At 36.7% G+C, this 19,765-nt stretch overlaps 1 protein-coding gene across 9 annotated transcripts in view; it reads left to right on the forward strand.

The window, feature by feature from the left end:
• Window positions 1-17,490, forward strand: part of PLCB4 (phospholipase C beta 4) — a 398,844-nt gene extending 381,354 nt beyond the window's left edge. For 7 of the 9 annotated variants that reach the window (XM_074318158.1, XM_074318160.1, XM_019734905.2 and 4 more), the window contains 5 exons: window positions 5,896-5,997; window positions 10,217-10,274; window positions 10,683-10,769; window positions 13,741-13,777; window positions 15,956-17,490. In XM_074318158.1, coding sequence (XP_074174259.1) covers window positions 5,896-5,997; window positions 10,217-10,274; window positions 10,683-10,769; window positions 13,741-13,777; window positions 15,956-16,044 — 373 coding nt within the window. In that variant the 3' untranslated portion in view covers window positions 16,045-17,490. The remainder of the gene's footprint in view (window positions 1-5,895; window positions 5,998-10,216; window positions 10,275-10,682; window positions 10,770-13,740; window positions 13,778-15,955) is intronic. The other 2 variants (XM_074318162.1, XM_019734908.2) reach the window with 1 other exon arrangement.
• The last annotated feature ends 2,275 nt before the right edge of the window (window positions 17,491-19,765 follow it).

Genomic DNA, 19,765 nt, shown 5'->3' on the forward strand with positions numbered 1-19,765 from the left:
GAAAAACTAAAATTATGGAGGCTGAATAATATGCTAGTAAACAATGAATTGCTTAACAATGAGATCAAGAAAGATATCAGAAGATACCTTGAGATAAATAAAAATGAAAACACAATGACCCCAAATCTGTGAGGTGTGATCAAAAATTACGGTGAATGTTTAAATTACAAAATGATTACAATAAAAAACACATTGCCATTAATCCTCCTCAAAATACTCCCCCTCACTTCAAACACATTTATCCCATCATCCTTGCCACTTTCTGAATAAGTTCTGGAAGTCCTCTTTCTTGAGTGTCTTTAGTTGCACTGCCGAGGCTGCCTCGATGTTCTGAATCGATTCAAAACATTTACCTTTCATGGTTATTTTGACTTTGGGGAAGAGTCAGAAGTCACACGGTGTGAGATCCAGTGAATAAGGTGGATGAGGACAGATCGTAGTGTTTTTATTGGACAGAAATTGCCATTTACCAGAAGTGATGTGTAACATGGAGCGTTGTCATGATGGAGGATGATTATGGAACACTTTAAAACGCACCTTCTCTCAACTGTAGCTCACACCCAACTGACTGCACCCAACAAATTGAAACTTGTCACACACTGTTACTAAAGTTTGATGTGCCGCCTCCCATATTGATGGCACTTAGCAGATTTTTTTTTATCACACTTCGTATGTGACACAGTGAAAGCAATCCTAAGAAGGAAATTCATAGCAATATAGGCCTACCTCAAGAAATAAGAAAAATTTCAAACAATCCAACTTTTCGCTTAAAGGAACTAGAAAAAGAACAATAAACAAAACCCAGAGTAGAAGGAAGGAAATAGTAAAGAGCAGAGTGGAAATAAAATAGTGTCTAAAAAAAAAGATACCAAGAGCTGGTTCTTTGAAAAGATAAACAAAATTGATAAACCTTTAGCCAGACTCATCAATAAAAAAAAAGAGAGAGAACCCAAATAAATAGATTCAAAAATGAAAAGGAGAAGTGACAACTGACACCACAGAAATACAAAAAAAAAAAAAAATTAAGAAAATACCACAAACTATTATATGCCAATAAATTAGACGATCTGGAAGAAATGGACAAATTCCCAGAAGCATAGGATCTTCCAAGACTGAATCAGAAACAGAAAATCTGAACCAACCAATTACTACTAATGAAATCAAATCAGTAATCAAACTCCCAACAAGCAAAACTCCTGGACTAGAAAAATCAGTCCTGGACAGGTGAATTTTACCGGTCAAGGAAGAATGAACACCTATCCTTCTCAAACTATTCCAAAAATTTCAAGAGGAGGGGAGGATCCCAGGCTCATCTTATGAGGCTAGCATTACGCTGCTTCTAAAACCAAAGAAAATTACAGGCTAATATCCCTGATAAATATAGATGCAAAAATCCTCAACAAAATATTAGCAAACCAAATTCAGCAATACATTAGAAAGACCATATACCATGATCAAGTGGTATTTATTCCTGGGGTGCAAGTTTGGTTCAATATCTGCAAATCAATTAACGGGATACACTGCACAAACAAAATAAATTATAAAACTCATATCAATACATGCAGAAAAAACATTTGACAAAATCAAGCATCCATTTATGATAAAAACTCTCAGCAAAGTAGGAATAGGGTGAACATACTTCAACATCATGAAGGCCATATATGACAAATCCATAGCTAACGTCATACTCAACATTGAAAAGCTAAAAGCGTTATCCTTAAGGTCATGAACAAGACAAGGACGTCCACTGTCACCACTTTTAGTCAACATAGTATTGGAAATCCTAGCCACAGCAATCAGACAAGAAAAAGAAATAAAAAGCATCCAAATTGTAAAGGAAGAAGTAAAACTGTCACTATTTGCACATGACATGATACTATATAGAGAGAATCCTTAAAGATTCCACAAAAAATTTAGTAGACCGATAAATGAATTTAGTAAAGTAATAGGATATAAAATTAATATTCAGAAACCATTTGCATTTGTATACACCAATAACAAACTCCCAGAAAGAAAAATTAAGAAAACAGTCCCATTTATAATTGTATCAAAAAAATAATAAAACACCTAGGAATAAATTTAACCAAGAAGGTAAAAGACCTGTACTCAGAAAATTGTAAGTCATTGAAAATAATACAAATAAATGGAAGCATATACCATGCTCATGCATAGGAAGAATTAATATAGTTAAAATGTCCATACTACCCAAAGCAATATACAGATTCAATGCAATTCCTATCAAAATACCAATGGCATTTTTCACAGAACTAGAACAAATGATTCTAAAATTTATATAGAACTGCAAAAGACCCTGAATAGCCACAGCAATCTTGAGTTAGAAGAACAAAATTGGAGGCATCACACTATCTGATATCAAACTACAAGGCTATAGTAATCAGAATGGCATGGTACTGGCAAAAAAAAAAAAAAAAAGACACATAGACCAATGGAACAAAACAGGGATCCCAGAAATAAACCCACCCTGTACGGTCAATGTATCTATGACAAAGGAGGCAAGAATATACAATGGGGTAACGACAGTCTATTCAATACATGGTGTTGGGAAAACTGGACAAATACATGCCAAAAAAATGAAACTAGACCACCTTCTTACACCATATACAAGAATAAACTCAGAATGGATTAAAGACTTAAATGTAAGACCCGAAACTGCAAAACTCCTAGAAGAAAACATAGGCAGTAAACTCTAGGATATTGTTCTTAGTAATATTTTTTCTGCTATAGCTCTTCCAGCAAGGGTAACAAAAGAAAAAATAAACAAAGGTGACTACATCGAACTAAAAAATTTTTGCACTGCAAAGAAAACCATCAACAGAACAAAAGACATCCTACTGAACGAGACAAGATATTCGACAATGGTACATCTGATAAGGGTTTAACATCTAAAATTTATAAAGAACTCATACAACTCAACACCAAATAAATAAATAAATAAAACAACCCTATTAAAAAATCGGCAGAGGACCTGAATAGACATTTCTTCAAAGAGGACACACAGACAGCCAACAGACATGTGAAAAGATGCTCAATGTCACTAATCATCAGAGAAATGCTAGTTAAATCCACAATGAGATGTTACTTCACACCTGTCAGAATGGCTATTATTAATAAATCAACAAGTAAGTGTTGGTGAGGAAGTGGAGAAAAGGGAACCCTTGTGCACTGTTGGTGGGATTGCAGATTGATGCAGCCACTATGGCCAAATAGTATGGAGGTTCTTCAAAAAATTAAAAATAGAACTATCTTAGGAACCAGCAAGTCCAATTCTGAGTATTTATCAAAGAAATCCAAAACACTAATTCATAAAGATATATGCACCCCTATGTTCATTGCAGCGTTATTTGCAATAGCCAATATATGCAAGCAACCTAAGTGCCCATTAATAGATGATTGGATAAAGAAGAGGTGGTACATTTATACAATGGAATATGACTTAGCCATAAAAAGAATGAAACCTTACCATTTGCAACAACACAGATGGACCTAGAGGGTATTATGCTAAATGAAATAAGTCAGATTGAGAAACACAAATACCATATGATCTCATTTATATGTGGAATCTAAAGAACATAATAAATGAACAAACAAAACAGCAACAGACTCATAGATACAGAGAACAAACTGGTGGTTGCCAAATGGGAGGGTGGTTGAAGGGCTGGGTGAAAATGGTGAAGGGATTAGGAAGCTCATATTTATAGTTACAAAATATTCATAGTGATGTAAAGTACAGCATGGGGAATATAGTGAATAGTAGTGTAATAACTATGTATAATGCCAGGTGGGTACTAGACTAATCTGGGGGATCACTTTGTAAATTATATGAATGTCTAACCGCTGAAACTAATATAAAATAATATCAAATGTCAATTGTGATTGAAAAATAAAAATAGTAATTGAAAAATAAAAATAGTAATAAAAAAAAAGAAGTTAGCTTTTCTTTTTTCCCTTAGAAATGCTCTTGATTTATTACACAGAAAGGTCTGTTCATTACTCTGCCATTGAGCATTGCTGCAACACCAGATTTTAGGGGTCTACCCTTATTCAAAAATACTTCACAGAATAAGGCACTTTTCTAATTTTTTTTAATAGTTGAATAAAGAAAAAAATCACCCTCAACAGTAGGCAATGTCCAAAAGAAAAAATAAAGTAAACTAATTGTTGCATTACTTAGGAAGTCATTTGAAGAGACCATTACCTAGTTATTAATCTATCTTAAAAAATAAATCTGTGGCAGGGGCAGTTTTCAAAGCAACAGCAGCATTTAAGCTTTTTCTGAAAGGTTGTGTTCTTTTTCACCATTCTAGCTGATGTCCTTGGTTAAAAAATCTTGCCTTCTTACCACTTATCAGCAAGATTTGGTTATTGATAAGTGTTTGCTGAATGAATGAATGAATGAATGAATGAATGAATGAATGAAGAAATGGTTAATTTACTAACAAGTTATGGAAAATTTGAGGGCAATTTTCCTGATCGCAGAAGTTTGTATATATATTCCTGCCTGTAGCCATAATATCTTAAATTGAAGAACTCAGTTACAGCATTGTCCATCCCTTTTTTAAAACCCTTTTTTTAAATTAAATTGATTAAGGTAACATTAGTTAATAACATATAGATAATTCAATATCTGTGTACTCTATTGTGTGCTCCCCACTAGAAATTTAGTTTCCTTCAGTTACCCCTGTGACCTCTTTGCCCAATTAACCTTCCTCTCACCCACTTCCCTTCTAGTAACCACCATTCTCTTGTCTGTATCTATGAGTTTGTTTTGTTAGCTTGTTACTTTTTGTTTTATGTTCCACTTATGAGTGAAATCATAGAGTTTTTGCCCTTTTCTGCCCGACTTACTTCACTTAGCAAAATACTCTCAAGATCCATCCATGTTGTTATAAATGTCAATATTTCATCTTTTTACGGCTGAGTAGTATTCCATTCTGTGTGTGTATACCACATCTTATTTATCCAGACATCCCTTAATGTACACTTAGCTTGTTTTCCATCCCTTCTGATGTGTAAACACTTCTTAGGTAACCTGACTCCTTCGTGACTCATTTCCAGGCAATGCCTTGAGTTCTTCATGTTCCAGAAAAAAAAAATCCTGTGTTAATAATATTCATTTTAGTATTTAAAATACAATTTAGAATTGTATGCCCTTAATGTACACATAAATTATTTAAAACTATGAGTCTTTGTCATGGGCACACATGCATTCACTCACAGAGTTATTAGTCACATGTAAACATCCTTTTTTTTCCTACTTCTTGTGCTTTTTGAAACCATTTAGTTCCCTTCATTTCCATGGACTGTGAGAAAACAGGAAAGTCACTTGTGAGGGTTAGAATATCCTCTCTCTCTCTCTCTCTCTCTCTCTCTCTCTCTCTCTCTCTCTATCTCTATCTCTATCTCTGTCTCTCTTCCAGGCCATCTGATCCCCCCAAAAAATGTGGACAACGCTGGAAAAGCTTTGTATTTTATGGACAAACATAATGTCTCCTCTTCCCAGTCTATCATTATTACTTCACCACTAGGTGACCCACTGCCCTCAGGAAGAAGCATCCTCACGGATTGGGGCCCCCTCCATTGTTTTCACGGATACAAAACAACTCAATGAGCTCAATATGAAAAAGAAAATCTAATCCTAATGTTACATGTGGAATTTTTTGTTTGTTTTTTTATGTTTCTATTATAGTTAAATATCCACAACATAAGAATTACTGTTTTAACCATTTTCCGTGTGTAGCATTAAGAACATTCACACTGTTATGTCACCATCATCACCATAACATCTCTAGAACTTTTTCGTCTTCTCCGGCTGAACCTTTATAGCCATTAAGCACTAACTCCCATCCTCCTCCCTGTTTATTTTTTAACACATAGGGAAAGCAAGGAAATGAGGGCACACCAGGCTAAGATTTCTATGGAAAATAGCAAAGCCATCAGCCAAGACAAATCTATCAAGAATAAAGCAGAACGGGAAAGGTAAGTCTGAAAATGCTCTCTGTGGGACTATAGCATCGACCTAAAGATGCAAGCTTAACGTTTATGTGTGTATACACACACACACACACACACACACACTCACATATAAGATAGTAAAACCTTTGTGAGTTTTCGCTAAGAATGCTGCTATTATAACTGCTATGAAGATTTATTATTGCTATCGATTGTTTACTACCACTAGTAAAATAAATTTACATTCAGTGTATGTGTGCTCATTCATTTACAAACAAAATTGTATAAAATATGGCAAAATATCCTTCCCACATTCCACTGGGTCACACTCCTTGCCTCTCACCTGCTCAAGTATAAGCCCATTCTGTGCGGGCCGACTGAGTAGCAGACTGTCGGAGGACCATTATCCTCCCTTGATTTGCCTGATGCTTCCTTGACACCAGGAACCATCTCCCAAGCCCTCACCCTGTTTTTCTGGTTTGTCCTTGTCTTAGGTTGGGTTTTTCTAAAACCAGAGAACAGGGCGGGAATATGGGTGCATGTGGAAGGGATCTGCACAGAAGGGGAGTGAGGGAAACAAGAGGGGGCGAGGGCAGGGGCTGAGCAAGAGTATGGTCTCAGCTAGAGTCCCTCTCCCTCTTCAGCCTGATCCCAAGCTCTAGCGTATAAACTGCACCATGGATTTGAGTCTTCAAGCTTTGTACTTGTGTGTTAGCACATCAATACAGCGTGCTTCACTTTACTGCACTTCATCAATGTTGCCATTTTTTACAAATTGAAGGCAAGACCCTCCACCAGCAAAAAGATCATGACTCGCTTTATTGCAGCACTCGCTTTATTGCGGTCGTTGGGAAGCAAACCCTCAATACGGTGGTGTGCCTGTCGTCATGTTACCAAGAGAGGGGTTTAACAGCACTGGAATCCTAGTTCTCAAATTACCATAAATTCTGAGTTACTGATAAACTAACAAGCAATGTTATTTGTTTAATTTTCTAATTTTGACTTATTATACTTATGTATTATATCTCTACATCTAGATGGCTCTAAAACCCCCACAAATGGCTGCTTTTTTTAAACATAATTTCCCTTTGCTAAATGGTTATTTTTGTGTGTTATCTGTATATGTGTGTTTATCTACTTTATCAAACTACTGAGAAGTAAAATTAAAAATTTATAATCAGGGAGCTAAGAAAGACATATAGAAGGTGAAAAACATTTCTGTTCTTAGGTCAAAAAAGCATGTCAACAGAAACTACACAATATTTATAACTGAATGACAGTGCAAGCAGTATTTATCAATGTGTAGCTAAAGTGCACAGCAAAAGAATCAACAAAATGAGGCCCCCTATGGAATGGGAGATAATTTTTGTAAACCATACAACAGATAAGGGGTTAATATACAAAATATACAAGGAACTCATACAACTCAATTGCTAAAAAGTAAAATAATAATCCTATTTAAAAATGGACAGAAAACCTGAATAGGCATTTTTAAAGAAGACATATAGATGGCAAAAAGGTGCTCAACATCACTATTATCAGGGAAATGCAAATCAAAACCACAATAAGATATCACCTCACATCTATTAGAATAGCTATTATCAATAAATCAACAAACAAGTGTTGGTGAGGATGTGGTGAAAAGGGAACCTTGTGCACCATTGGTAGGAATGTCAATCGTACAGCCCATCACTATGGAAAACAGTATGGATGTTCCTCAAAAAATTAAAAATAGAATCACCATATGATCCAGCAATGCTACTTCTGAGTATATATCAGAAGACAATGAAATCACTATCTGGAAGGAGATAGCTGCACCCTTACATTCACCGCAGCTTTATTCTCAATGGCCAAGACACAGAAACAACCTATGTCCATCAATGGATGAATGGATAAAGGAAGAGTGATATAAATATATAATTTAACCATGTAAAAAAGATGAAAATACTGCCATTTGCAACAACACGGATGGACCTTGAGGGCATTATGCTAACTGAGGTAAGTCAGACTGAGAAAGAAAAATACTCTATGATCTCACTTATATGTGGAATCCAAAAAAATGCCAAACTCATAGAAACAGAGAATGGTGGTTGCCAGGGCCTAGGGCATGGGGAGATGTTGGTTAAAGGGTAAAAACTTGCATTTAAAAGTTGAGTAAGGGGGCCGGCCCGGTGGCTCAGGCAATTGGAGCTCCATGCTCCTAACGCCGAAGGCTGCCGGTTCGATTCCCACATGGGCCAGTGGGCTCTCAACAACAAGGTTGCCAGTTCAACTCCTCGGGTCCAGCAAGGGATGGTGGGCTCCGCCCCCTGCAACTAAGATTGAACACGGCACCTTGAGCTGAGCTGCCGCTGAGCTCCGGGATGGCTCAGTTGGTTGGAGTGTGTTCTCTCAACCACAAGGTTGCCAGTTTAACTCCCCCAAGGGATGGTGGGCTGCACCCCCTGCAACTAGCAACGGCAACTGGACCTGGAGCTGAGCTGTGCCCTCCACAACTAAGACTGAAAGAACAACAACTTGAAGCTGAACGGCACCCTCCACAACTAAGATTGAAAGGACAACAACTTGACTTGGAAAAAAGGCCTGGAGGTGCATACTGTTCCCCAATGAAGTCCTGTTCCCCTTCCCCAATAAAATCTTTTTTAAAAAAAAGCTAAGTTCTAGGGATCTATTATAATTACATATATTATGGTGCCTATAGTTAATAATACTTATTATATACTTGAAGGTTTCTAAGAGAGTAAATTTTAAATGTTCTCACCACACAAAAAAAAAGATAGCTGAAGTGATATTTAAACTGAAAATTATAGCCTAGCTGTATATATTTTAAAAAGAAATGAAAATTAATAAGCTAAACAATCAAATGTATAAAATAATAAAAAAGTGAACCCAAAGATCTCAGATAGGAAGAAATAATAAATAAACAAGCAGAAAATATTGAAATAGAAAACAAAAGGCAATAGACAGTATCAGCAAAGAGAAAACCTTTTTATTTGAAAAAAAATAAATCAGTAAACCTCCAGCAAGGCTGATGAAGAAGAAAAAGAGCGAGAAAGCACAAGTTAATAATTAGAATGAAAAGGGGAAATAACTGCAAATACAATCAATATTTTCAAAAACCAAGACTTCTATAAATACCACCGATGAATGTGAAAACTGAGATGGAATGGACAATTGCCTAGAAAAACAGAAATATCAAAAATGACCAGCAAAGAAGGAGAAAACCTGAATAGGCCTATAACTATTACAGAAATTCAATCAGTTTTAGGTCCATTCAGTCATGAAAAGCACTCCACGTCACCGGTAATCAGAGAAATGCAGGTTAAAGCAGCAGCATGATGTCATTTTACAAAACCAACCAACTGACAAAAAAGTAAATGTCTGATGGTACCAACAGTAGGTGAAGATATGGAGATGGGTAGCACCCAGACACTATGGATGGGAATGCAAATTGGGACAAGTGCTTTAGAGTCAAGATGAAGTTGTTCATTCCCTACCAACCTGTAAGTGTAGGTATCTACCCTGGAGAAACTTTTGCCGGGATGCACTGGAAGATGGGCCCTATACTTCATTCATTTATTTAGTCAACGGCTACTTAGTGTGCCAAGCATCACAGGGCCCCATGCACCAGATAATTGTAACATTGTTTAGAAATAACTGACTTTTCATTAACAGCAAAATGGAAATATTGTAGTCTATTCACAAATGGAAACTATCCATACAGCAGATGAAAATAATGGAAGAGTTTGAAACAGCTGTGTCTCTGAAACATAAGGCTAAGTGATAAGTTAAAGAAACCCAGAATGTTACCATTTAGGTAAAGTTGGAAAACATACAAAACAATATACACTCGCAGCAGCCCGTCACCTGAGAGGTTGTTAGAAATGTTAGAAATGGCACATAACAAATTCAGAATAGTGATTATGTCTGGAGAGAGAAAAGAGAGAGAAATGGAATCAGGAAGAATGCAATGTGGGCTTTGATTATATCTATAACACTTTATTTCCTTTACAAATGTGAGACAAACATGGCAAATCATTCATATTGACTAATCTGAGTGATGGGTACACAGATTTTTTAAAGTATTTTTCTCTGTTCATTTTATGTTTCAAAATTCCACAATAAAAATTAGGAAAAGAAAGTGGTAATTTTATCTAGATAATTAAATGAAATGTAACTCTTCTTTAACACTATGTTAATTCCATTTGGTTTCATATCAACTGTTCTTTGTACCTGTTATTTTTAGGCGAGTCAGAGAGTTAAACAGCAGCAACACTAAAAAGTTTCTGGAAGAAAGAAAGAGAGTAAGTATTGTAATTTTCTTGGCGCTCTTCCTTCAAAAACTATTTAAAAAATAACACATGCTTAGATATTAGACTTCTAGCTAATTTTCTTAGTTTGATTTTTCTGTATATTAAACATTTTAGCTTCCCTGCTCCCTGAAAGCTAAAGTTATTCTCCCTAAAATCTTTAAGATAATTATTTGGTACCGTTTTATATAGAAAATTCATAAGTACTCTATTATTTTCTAACATTTTAGCAGGAAAGATCTTCCCAGGAAGAATTATGGGTCTAAACTTTCCAGTTTTAAGACATTTTTCTTGTTTTTTATTATTATCTCACTCTCTTAAGTTGTAAAATTACCAGTCATTCCTCAACCATAAATTCTAAGATTACAGCCCAAAGTTTATCAGAATTTTCTTTCTTTGCAGCTCGCAATGAAACAGTCCAAAGAAATGGATCAGTTGAAAAAAGTCCAACTTGAACATCTAGAATTCCTAGAGAAGCAGAATGAGCAGGTATTTCACCTAAAAAGTATAAAGACATAGGCAGCCAGGCAGCTTTGGAAGGCAAATACTGCGTGGTCTGCAATGACCCATCTGCTAAAGCCAGTGACCAGAGTAATGGTGTGGAAAAGTGGCTAGAAAATGTGGTGCCTATTAACTGTGATTTCCTTGTCTCATCCAACAAGAAAGTGGTCTTTTTTGAAGCGGGAAAGGGATGTGACTGTGGAGAAAAAAGAATCAAAAGTCATCATTTGAATAGATTAGGGGAATTCTAAAAATGACGTTACTGAGAGGAGGAAGAAACAGGCTACAAATTATTTCTCTGTTTTCATTTAGAATTTTACAGTTTGCAACCTAGAGGCAAGTGATACTATGTTTAAAAGCAAATGAGAAAACCACCTATTTTCAACCTCAACCTGAAAATGAAGTTATAAAAACTTCTTAGGGCTTATAAGTAGGACCTAAAGGCATGAAGGGCCATAACTGCAAACCACTTGACCTGAGTGGATATACTCTTGGTGCTTTTTTCCAGCAAGGCAAAACATTAAATTGAGAAGTGCACACAAATGAAAAGATTTATCCAAAATCCAATTGTTTAGTTAGGCCATTGGGCGTATACTGACGCCAAGATAAATGCATGTTTACTTCAAGCATAGTACAGATGGGCTCCATCCCAAATGGGCTACTGCCCATCAGCCCTCACAGTCTCACTTCACTTTGATGGAAATAGCTGTAGCATATATGGCAAAATGACCCTCAGGAGCAGTTTAAATTTCAGAATATCTCAGTTCAAATTTCACTCTTCAGGTGTAGCTGGTTTGGAAGTTATTATTTCTAGATAATTTACTTCCATCTAAAAACTATAAAGATGTTTTGGTGAAATATGTCTTAGCACTATATTGTTCTTTCCTGTTTCCTCCCATCCATAAAGTAATCCTATTTAAGGTATATTTTTTCAGAGTAAAGCGCTGCCATTGAAGAGCACTTAAGAATTATGCTAAAAAGTACCTTTGACAAAGTAAAACAAAATCATAAGATCCTTTTTTTTTTTTTTGGTATTACAATTGAGTAACAAATAAATCCATCCTCTGGTTTCAGATTCTTTACTTTTTGGTGGACAGGAGGGTTACTCATGAATCTACTTCTGAGTTATGTTTCACATTCCCTATTGAGCTAATGCCTCTATTCATGAACAGTCCACAGACCCCCAACAGCGACGATAAATGTTTATTGTCCCATGGGTCCAAGTCATGTGACCAACTCATAGATACATCACGTTCTGGTACAAATTACCTAGCTTGTGTTTTTGCTCTTATAGCACTTCTCAGAAAGTGTTCCTTGGGGGGAAGTGGGAATACGAATAAGGGTAAAGCCACCATCTCCAAAACATTAGAATCCACTTCATGATTCAGAGCTGGGTGAGGATAAGGAAGGGTGCCTTAGAAGAAGGCCCAATGAAGGTAAGGCACAGTTATGTTTCAGTTAACTAAATTAAGAAACTACTTAGAAATTATTATGTTGCTTAGCAACAAATTTGACTAAAGAATGTAAATGTGTTAAAAATAACTCATCACTAAAATAGTGTTTTTCAGAGCTAGAGAACACAGTTACCTAGTGTTTTTGGTTTCAGAGCCAAAGTATATAATAAAAAACTCACTTTGAGCTTTTATATTAATATATGGAGAATTCAAACCACACCAGAGTTCTTACATTAAATATTGGATCAGTGGTAGTTGTATTGATTGGATCGTGATGGGAGGATAGTGGCTTTGTGTTCCAAAAATACATATAATGCCTTTCAACATGTCATAAGTATTGTCTACCACCTACAGCTGATACTTTGAGTCACGGAAGCTTAGGAGAGCACAGAACATGAGAAGGCCTGAGGTTTGATTAAGATTAAATTAAATCCAATGAAAAGAAATTCAAGATACACTGACACTTCTGGCAGATGTGGAATTTGGACTTGAATTTCTGTGTTAAGCTTTGCTTTACAAATATGGCCTATTCCATAACAAATTCAATCCCAGATGTTTTTAGCACATTTTTTTGCTCTCAATTCACAGTTACTCAGTATGTTAAAACACTGTTGTAGGTGCAGTGCAAGAGATACAGTGACTCCATTTCTTCCCTTGTAATAAATATCTGGAATCATGCAGGAGAGCTCCCTTTATAATCCAACATTTCATTGGCAGAAAACAGTTTCCTGTCTGCAAACAACCCCAAACTTTTATAATAACCTCCCAAACCATTGTTATACCCTGAGACCTTTCTGTTTCTAAGCCAATAGTAAATTAATTTTAATATTCTCCCATAATATCTCCTTTTAAGTTTTCTTACTGCTTTCCTGTGACCCTGCTTCTCTAAGTTCTCCCAGAAACCCCAACGCAAAGCATGGAATGGGTGTCCTTAATTACCTGGACCAGTGTGAAGGGCACTGGCAGAAGGAACTCATGGTTTAATATATTTTGGTCCTGATTCTGGATCCTAACTCATGTGTCCTTTTTAAGCCACTACTTGGTCAACCAATGATTCATTTAAAACTCCATAGGTCAGTTTAATTTTTCCCGTAGACCTACCAGCCACACAACATCTATCTCACCCATCTTGACATGTACCATCTCAAACATTAACAGCTCCATTTCTATCACACCCAAGTTTTCAGAATTCATTTTGTCATCAACCCTATCATTTAACAAAGAGAGGTAAGGGATCTTGCTAAAGGGAGGGCTCTCCATTCACTGGCTCAGAAGAGAGGCACCATCTGGGCTAATAGGCATCGGTTGTTTGTTTTCTTTTTTTCTGTTGAGATCAACTCAGGGGAAATTTGTCACTGATGGTTGTATACATATATTATTCTTAGCTTTTTGCTTTTCCGTATATGGTTTTTGCATTCATTTCGCAAATTCACTTCAGTATTCATTTGTTTTCTTTGTTTTGTATGTATGACTCAATTTTGACATTACTATTTTTGTACAAACAGCTTTTGAAATCCTGTCATGCAGTGTCCCAAACTCAAGGTAGGACTGAAACTCTGATAAGCAAGACATTGCTTTCCTTCTCAACTGTGTCAGTTTTCTCGGGGTAGTCTCCATTTATAATTCAGATCTGTTCATAACTAATATCGCCAAGGTTTGGATTTAAAAGCTTGATTATTTCATACTTGGATTTCTGACGTAATGTTCAAACCCAAATGCCCAAAATCTTTAGAGAAATATTTCTGATGGAGTGTTACCTGCATTTCCAATTGCAGACCTGGGAAACACAAGTCATGCTGCTGAGGGCATACCCAGGCATCAAAAACAGTGATATACCGTTGTCATTTGGACCGATCACAGCTAAGACTGGGTCACAGAGACAGATCTTTCACAAACACTGATATGACTACAATTAATTTTTAAAGCACCCACTGAAAGTTCATTGGTGGTTTTTAATGACAGAGTTATGGGCTGTATGCAGGAACATTATACAATGTCATTATACAATGACTCTTGTCATGCTTTCTACTAGATCCAGTCTTCTAAGCACCTTAGTAATTCCTAATAAGTAAGGTGACTATTTTATTGTCCCAAGCAGAACAGTTTTGAGAGTGAAAGCGGGTGCTGTTCATCATAGCATCAACTAGAACTGTTCCTGGCAAATGGGGTTCAATGGTCACCCTGCTCATAGGAGAACTTTGCTTTTGGAATCATTTTTAGTGTCATATGATGCTTCCTTCTAAACTGTGTTCAATATTGCCTTTAAATGTTAAAAGGGGAGAAGCATAGGGATACCTTTATTACTATTTAATGAACATAAAAAATGTTTAATTTCCAGTGCTAATAATGTTTCACTGTCATCTTTTATGAATACTCTTTGTGTCATAGTTTCATGTTTGTATATTTTTCTCCATTTCTTCATTTCCCTATTAGAGTATTATTATACCTCAGGCATAAAAAAATATTTGGGAAGGAACCATCCATCCCAAATGTGAACAGAAAGGAATAATTCTTCGGTGTTATTATATCCATCCTGACCAAAATGAAATTTAAAGCCACCATATAAAAATAATAAGAAAATCGCTGTATGGTCCATGGGTTAAACTAATTTTGTCGCAGGACTTTGGGACATTTAGATGCTCTTCATATGATCTATAGCGTTGACCAAACCCTACTGAGTGTCTGTTTCTGGAACATCTAAGTAGACATGAAGAATAACGTCAAGCACCTCAGGGACCTCCTCTGAGTTATCGCCTATTATAGCCATGTTTCCATTCTCAAAAGTCCTTTATTTCAAAGTCCTTTATTTTCACTAAAAAGAGAGGGGTACTTTATTGTTCCTCCAAAAGACATGCATTGGGTTGGGAAGAAGCAGCCAGTTGGAAAGTAAAAGCTGAAATGAACCAATTAGTTTTCCTTATATTGCAAAGCAATTATTTGACACCAGAACCTGCACCCCATCTGACTCCTTTCCACCTCCTAAACCAGCTGGTTGTCTTAGAAATAGTCTTAATTCATGAGATCGAGCTCACCATGGCTTACTTCCTGGGGTAGCTGGTAAAAAAAAAAAAAAAGAATGAATTACCCCGGAGAAATGAGCGCCCTAAGGATAGTTTTTGGATGATAGAATTCCAGGAACCTTACATATTCTTGGAACGTACTATTTGCAGGATACTCCAGCGAAAGCAATGTCATATCCTCCTACCTAAAGGTCTCCAGGAGGTAGATTCTGAAGAAATTACTTTTGATGAAATTTCAGGCTATTTGGTGAATAAATTGCACATAAGCAACACTTACTCTGAAAGTGATCAAATAATTGACACACAGTTAAGGCAATATGTCAATCTTTAGAAAGTAATTCACACAAACATTTTAATGTGACATGCTCTAAATATGAAGTGACTGGTTCAGCCTCTTTTCAAGTGGTTTTCCTGACACTGTGTAGACCAGTCCTTTTCCAACTTTAATGTGCAGTAAAAATACTTCCTTGGTATCTTATTAAAAGGCGGATTCTGACTCAGTAGGTCTGGGGTGGAGTGCAAGATTCTGCCTTTCTCACAAGGTCTCAGGTGACGCTGATGTTGCTGGTCCATGGACCACTCTTTGAGCAGCAAGGACATAGTAACAGCATCAGATTTACTCAGGAGAAGAGAGGCCAGGTATGCTACATGCCTTCAGGAGAGGATTTCAACATGTAAGCCCATGTCTCTGATGTTACAGGCGAAGGAGATGCAGCAGATGGTGAAATTGGAAGCCGAGATGGACCGCAGACCAGCAACAGTAGTATGAAACTCCAAAACGCAAACTGAAGCAGCAAAACCACACAGCATCAAAAGTTCTCTCCCAAACTTCTGAACACAAAGTCCATGGAAGAAAATCGTTGTCTTTTGTGTTTCCTTTATGTATAGACAAGATGTTACCCAAAACCACAGACTTCCATACTTCTAGTTCACATTTTGAATATTGAATGTCCTTGGCCAACCCAAAGTAGCTACAAATCCACAAAAATGACCATTCCAATAAGGCAGAGTTTAATCATGGGTAACGCAACTTAAACATGTTTGCTACAAAATACCATCACAAGTAAATGAGCCTAGTGTTAACAACTCTGCTTTGTGATGCATTAGGACATGTTTGAGCTGCAGCAGAAATAGTGCATTAGCAATTTAATAGCAAGTGCATGCACTAGCAAAAAAAAAAAAAGACTCTGTCAATAAATATATCAGCAAAAGTGAGGATTGGCAAGACAAATAATTTTGCGGAACTTTTCTACATCTAAGTTACCTCATTATTAAGTGCCATGTCTCTACCATGCCATGAGAAGCTTATTTTCTGTAAAAGTTGTGGAAATTATTAGAAAAATAGAACAGTATACCCGTGCCAAAACTCATCAGTGCTCAAAGGAGAAAACTCTGTTAGGTACATCTAAGGAAGTTTACATCTGACATTGCTTTCTGGGAATTGCTTCGGCCGATTCCAGATGTTATAATTCACTATTACACCTTCAAGATTGTGAAGTGGTTATTGGCAAACGTTTGTAAATGTGACCATGTATAAAGTATTTATACTCCTAATTCACACTGTTATAGAGCAAAATCATCTAAGTATTGCCACATGACAAGATTAGTAAACAAGAATACTAGAACTATGTTTGCATGATACACAAGCACCAATTAGGACTAATCCGTACAGACACAGTTAACCTAATGCCAAATCAATACTGGTGGAATACATGTATGGCACAGACTATAATTTGACTATCAAGACTTTTAGCATACCGAAAAAGTCTATATATATGTGTATATGAATTACGTGGGCATTCTTGATACTTCAACTTCTAGTTTCAGAAAAAAGTACATAACTAATTTAATTTTACACAAAAATATTTATGCAGATTTTCAGAATTTCATATCAGGAAATAACCTTTTTATGTCTGTTAAATATCAAAACAATTTGCTACAGTGTTAATCTGCATGGTCCTTAAGCCTGCTGTGGTGGTGATACAGACAGTGCATGAAAAAGTATTCCGCTGGGAATTGAGCCAGGCCACCAAAGCTGAGAGGAGCGCATGGAAAGCTGGTAGCCTAGAACTAATCAGATTACTGATTTTTAGACACAAAATACCAACTGACATTGTTGTATATGCTTGTACAAATTGATTCTGTGTGTTCCTCTGAATAAAGCAGAGAAAATTATGTTACCATCAATAATGAAATTAAACTTCCAACTTCTCTAATAAAAATTTAAAAGATGTAGCACCTGTCAGCGTATTTGCTCCCAAAGATGCTTTTCAGTAAACGTTTGCCTTTTTCATAAATGGTAGAGATCATTACTTTACTACTTTCAAAAGAGGCTTGTTCATTAAGTGTTGAAAAGGCTGTGGAGAAAAAGGAACACTCATACACTGCTGGTGGGAATGTAAATTGATGTAGCCATTATGGAAAACAGTACGGAGGTTCCTCAAAAAATTAAGAATAGAATTGCCATACGACCCAGCAATCTCTCTTCTGGGTATCTACCCCAAAAATCTGAAAACACTTATCTGTAAAGATACGTGTGCCCCTCTGTTCACTGCAGCATTATTGATGGTAGCCAAGACATGGAAACAACCAGAGTGTCCTTCAATACATGATTGGATAAATAAGATGTGGTACATACACGCAATGGAATATGACTCAGCCATAAGAAAAGATGAAGTGCTGCCATTTGTGACAACATGGATAGGTCTTGAGATTATCATGCTAAGCGAAATAAGTCAGACAGAAAAAGTCAAGAACCATATGACTTCACTCGTGGGATATAAATCTGAAAGTGACAAACAGAAAAACAGAAACTCATAGACACTGACAACAGTTTAGTGGTTACCAGAGGGTAAAAGGGGAGAAGGGTGGTAGATGGGAGAAAAGGAGGTCAAAAATGTGGTGATGGAAGGAGAACTGACTGGGTGGTGATGAACACACAATGCAATATATAGATGATGTATTATAGAAATGGACATTTGAAGCCTATATAATTTACTAACCAATATCACCCCCAATAAATTGAATAAAAAAGGCTTATTCACACCCTCAACATATTTCCCCAAAAAATGATACAAAACAGACTCCCAAATGTAAAGTACTTGGTTTTCTTTTTCTCATATTGATAATTTGAACTGACTTCTGTGAAATTTCTCTGGTCCCAAATTTTCTTATCTGCAAGACAATGGAAATAGACTACATATCTTTGTGCACTAGCCTCCCAAGAAAAATTACGGCTATTAAAATAGCATCACATTGCCAATCTTCAAAGATTGCGAATGGCTCCTTCTCATCAAATCCAGTGGCTTATTCCCAGAGTTCAGGTGAGCTTACCATTCTGTGTAGCACCTGACTGAACATCACTTACCTCCTCTTTTCTCTCCTTCTAAAAGCTACTCCTAGTTTTCCCACTTTTCTGATTGTTTCTACTCTGATTTTTCATCCTCCTGCACTACCATAAATATTTCCATTTTCAGTGTTCTATCCAGAACAAATTTTTTCTTTACCCCGGATTACCTTTAGTATTTAGACAACTTACTCTATCCTGAAAGATGTCATTGTAGTAGGATTAAAATGAACAACAAAAAATATGTGTTCTACTTTCTATTACAAGTTCATATTGTACTCAAATCCTGCCTTCTCACTTATGAAAGAAAAAAAAATCTTGCCAATTAACACTCTTCCAGCTTAAAAAACACTTTATTTCAGAAGCGTATTCAATCAGTTCAGTCAACCCCTGTTGGAGTTCCCTCCCCATTCAGGAAGTCTCTGCTTTCTCCAGATGACATCTGGGTATGAGAGGAAGTTCATGTGTCCTCCAGGAGTGGAAGGAGCATCTGGTCTCCCCAGTGGGATGGTCCTAAGTGCCCTGTACTGCAGCCCTGCAAAGTGGGTCTTCCCATCCCAACGTCTTCAAATCTCTGCTCAGCCAAGTGTTCACTCTGGGCCCAGTTTATTCCAGCATTCTTCTAGCATATGCAGGAACTTCTGGATCTTCGTGGGTTATGGGTGAACCAGAGGTACTAGCTCAGGTCCATCCATTTATAAATCTCCTTTGGCCATTTGTCAGCTACTAGCACCATGTTGTTCCAATGCCATGGGGGTTTCTGCAGGAGACCTGCAATTTTCTAGAGCTATGCCCCAAGATGCAACAAGCAAGCCTGCTTTATACTGGACCCCAAGCCTATCTGGCTTTCTACTACATCTTGCTTCTCCCACCCCCAGGACTTTTTATTCCAATTTGGGAGTCAGGGTACTTGAGTCTCATTCTTACCCTTCTCCCTCCTCTCAGCTCAGAAAGGGTATTCAACAGCCTCTTCATGACTGATTGGAATGCATATACAAGACTCTACTTCCCTAAGTAGATTGTTCTTCCCCTTTGGGGGGAAGAAAAGCTTCGTGGAAAGGAAACCCGATTGTCAAGTAGGGAAACCTCAGGACGTACCATAGTTCATCACATCTCAGATACCACTGATTGTAACAGCCACCATTATTTTATACACCACAAAGA

Source organism: Rhinolophus sinicus, linkage group LG13 (assembly GCF_036562045.2).
Source record: "Rhinolophus sinicus isolate RSC01 linkage group LG13, ASM3656204v1, whole genome shotgun sequence".
Classification (NCBI taxonomy): domain Eukaryota; kingdom Metazoa; phylum Chordata; class Mammalia; order Chiroptera; family Rhinolophidae; genus Rhinolophus; species Rhinolophus sinicus.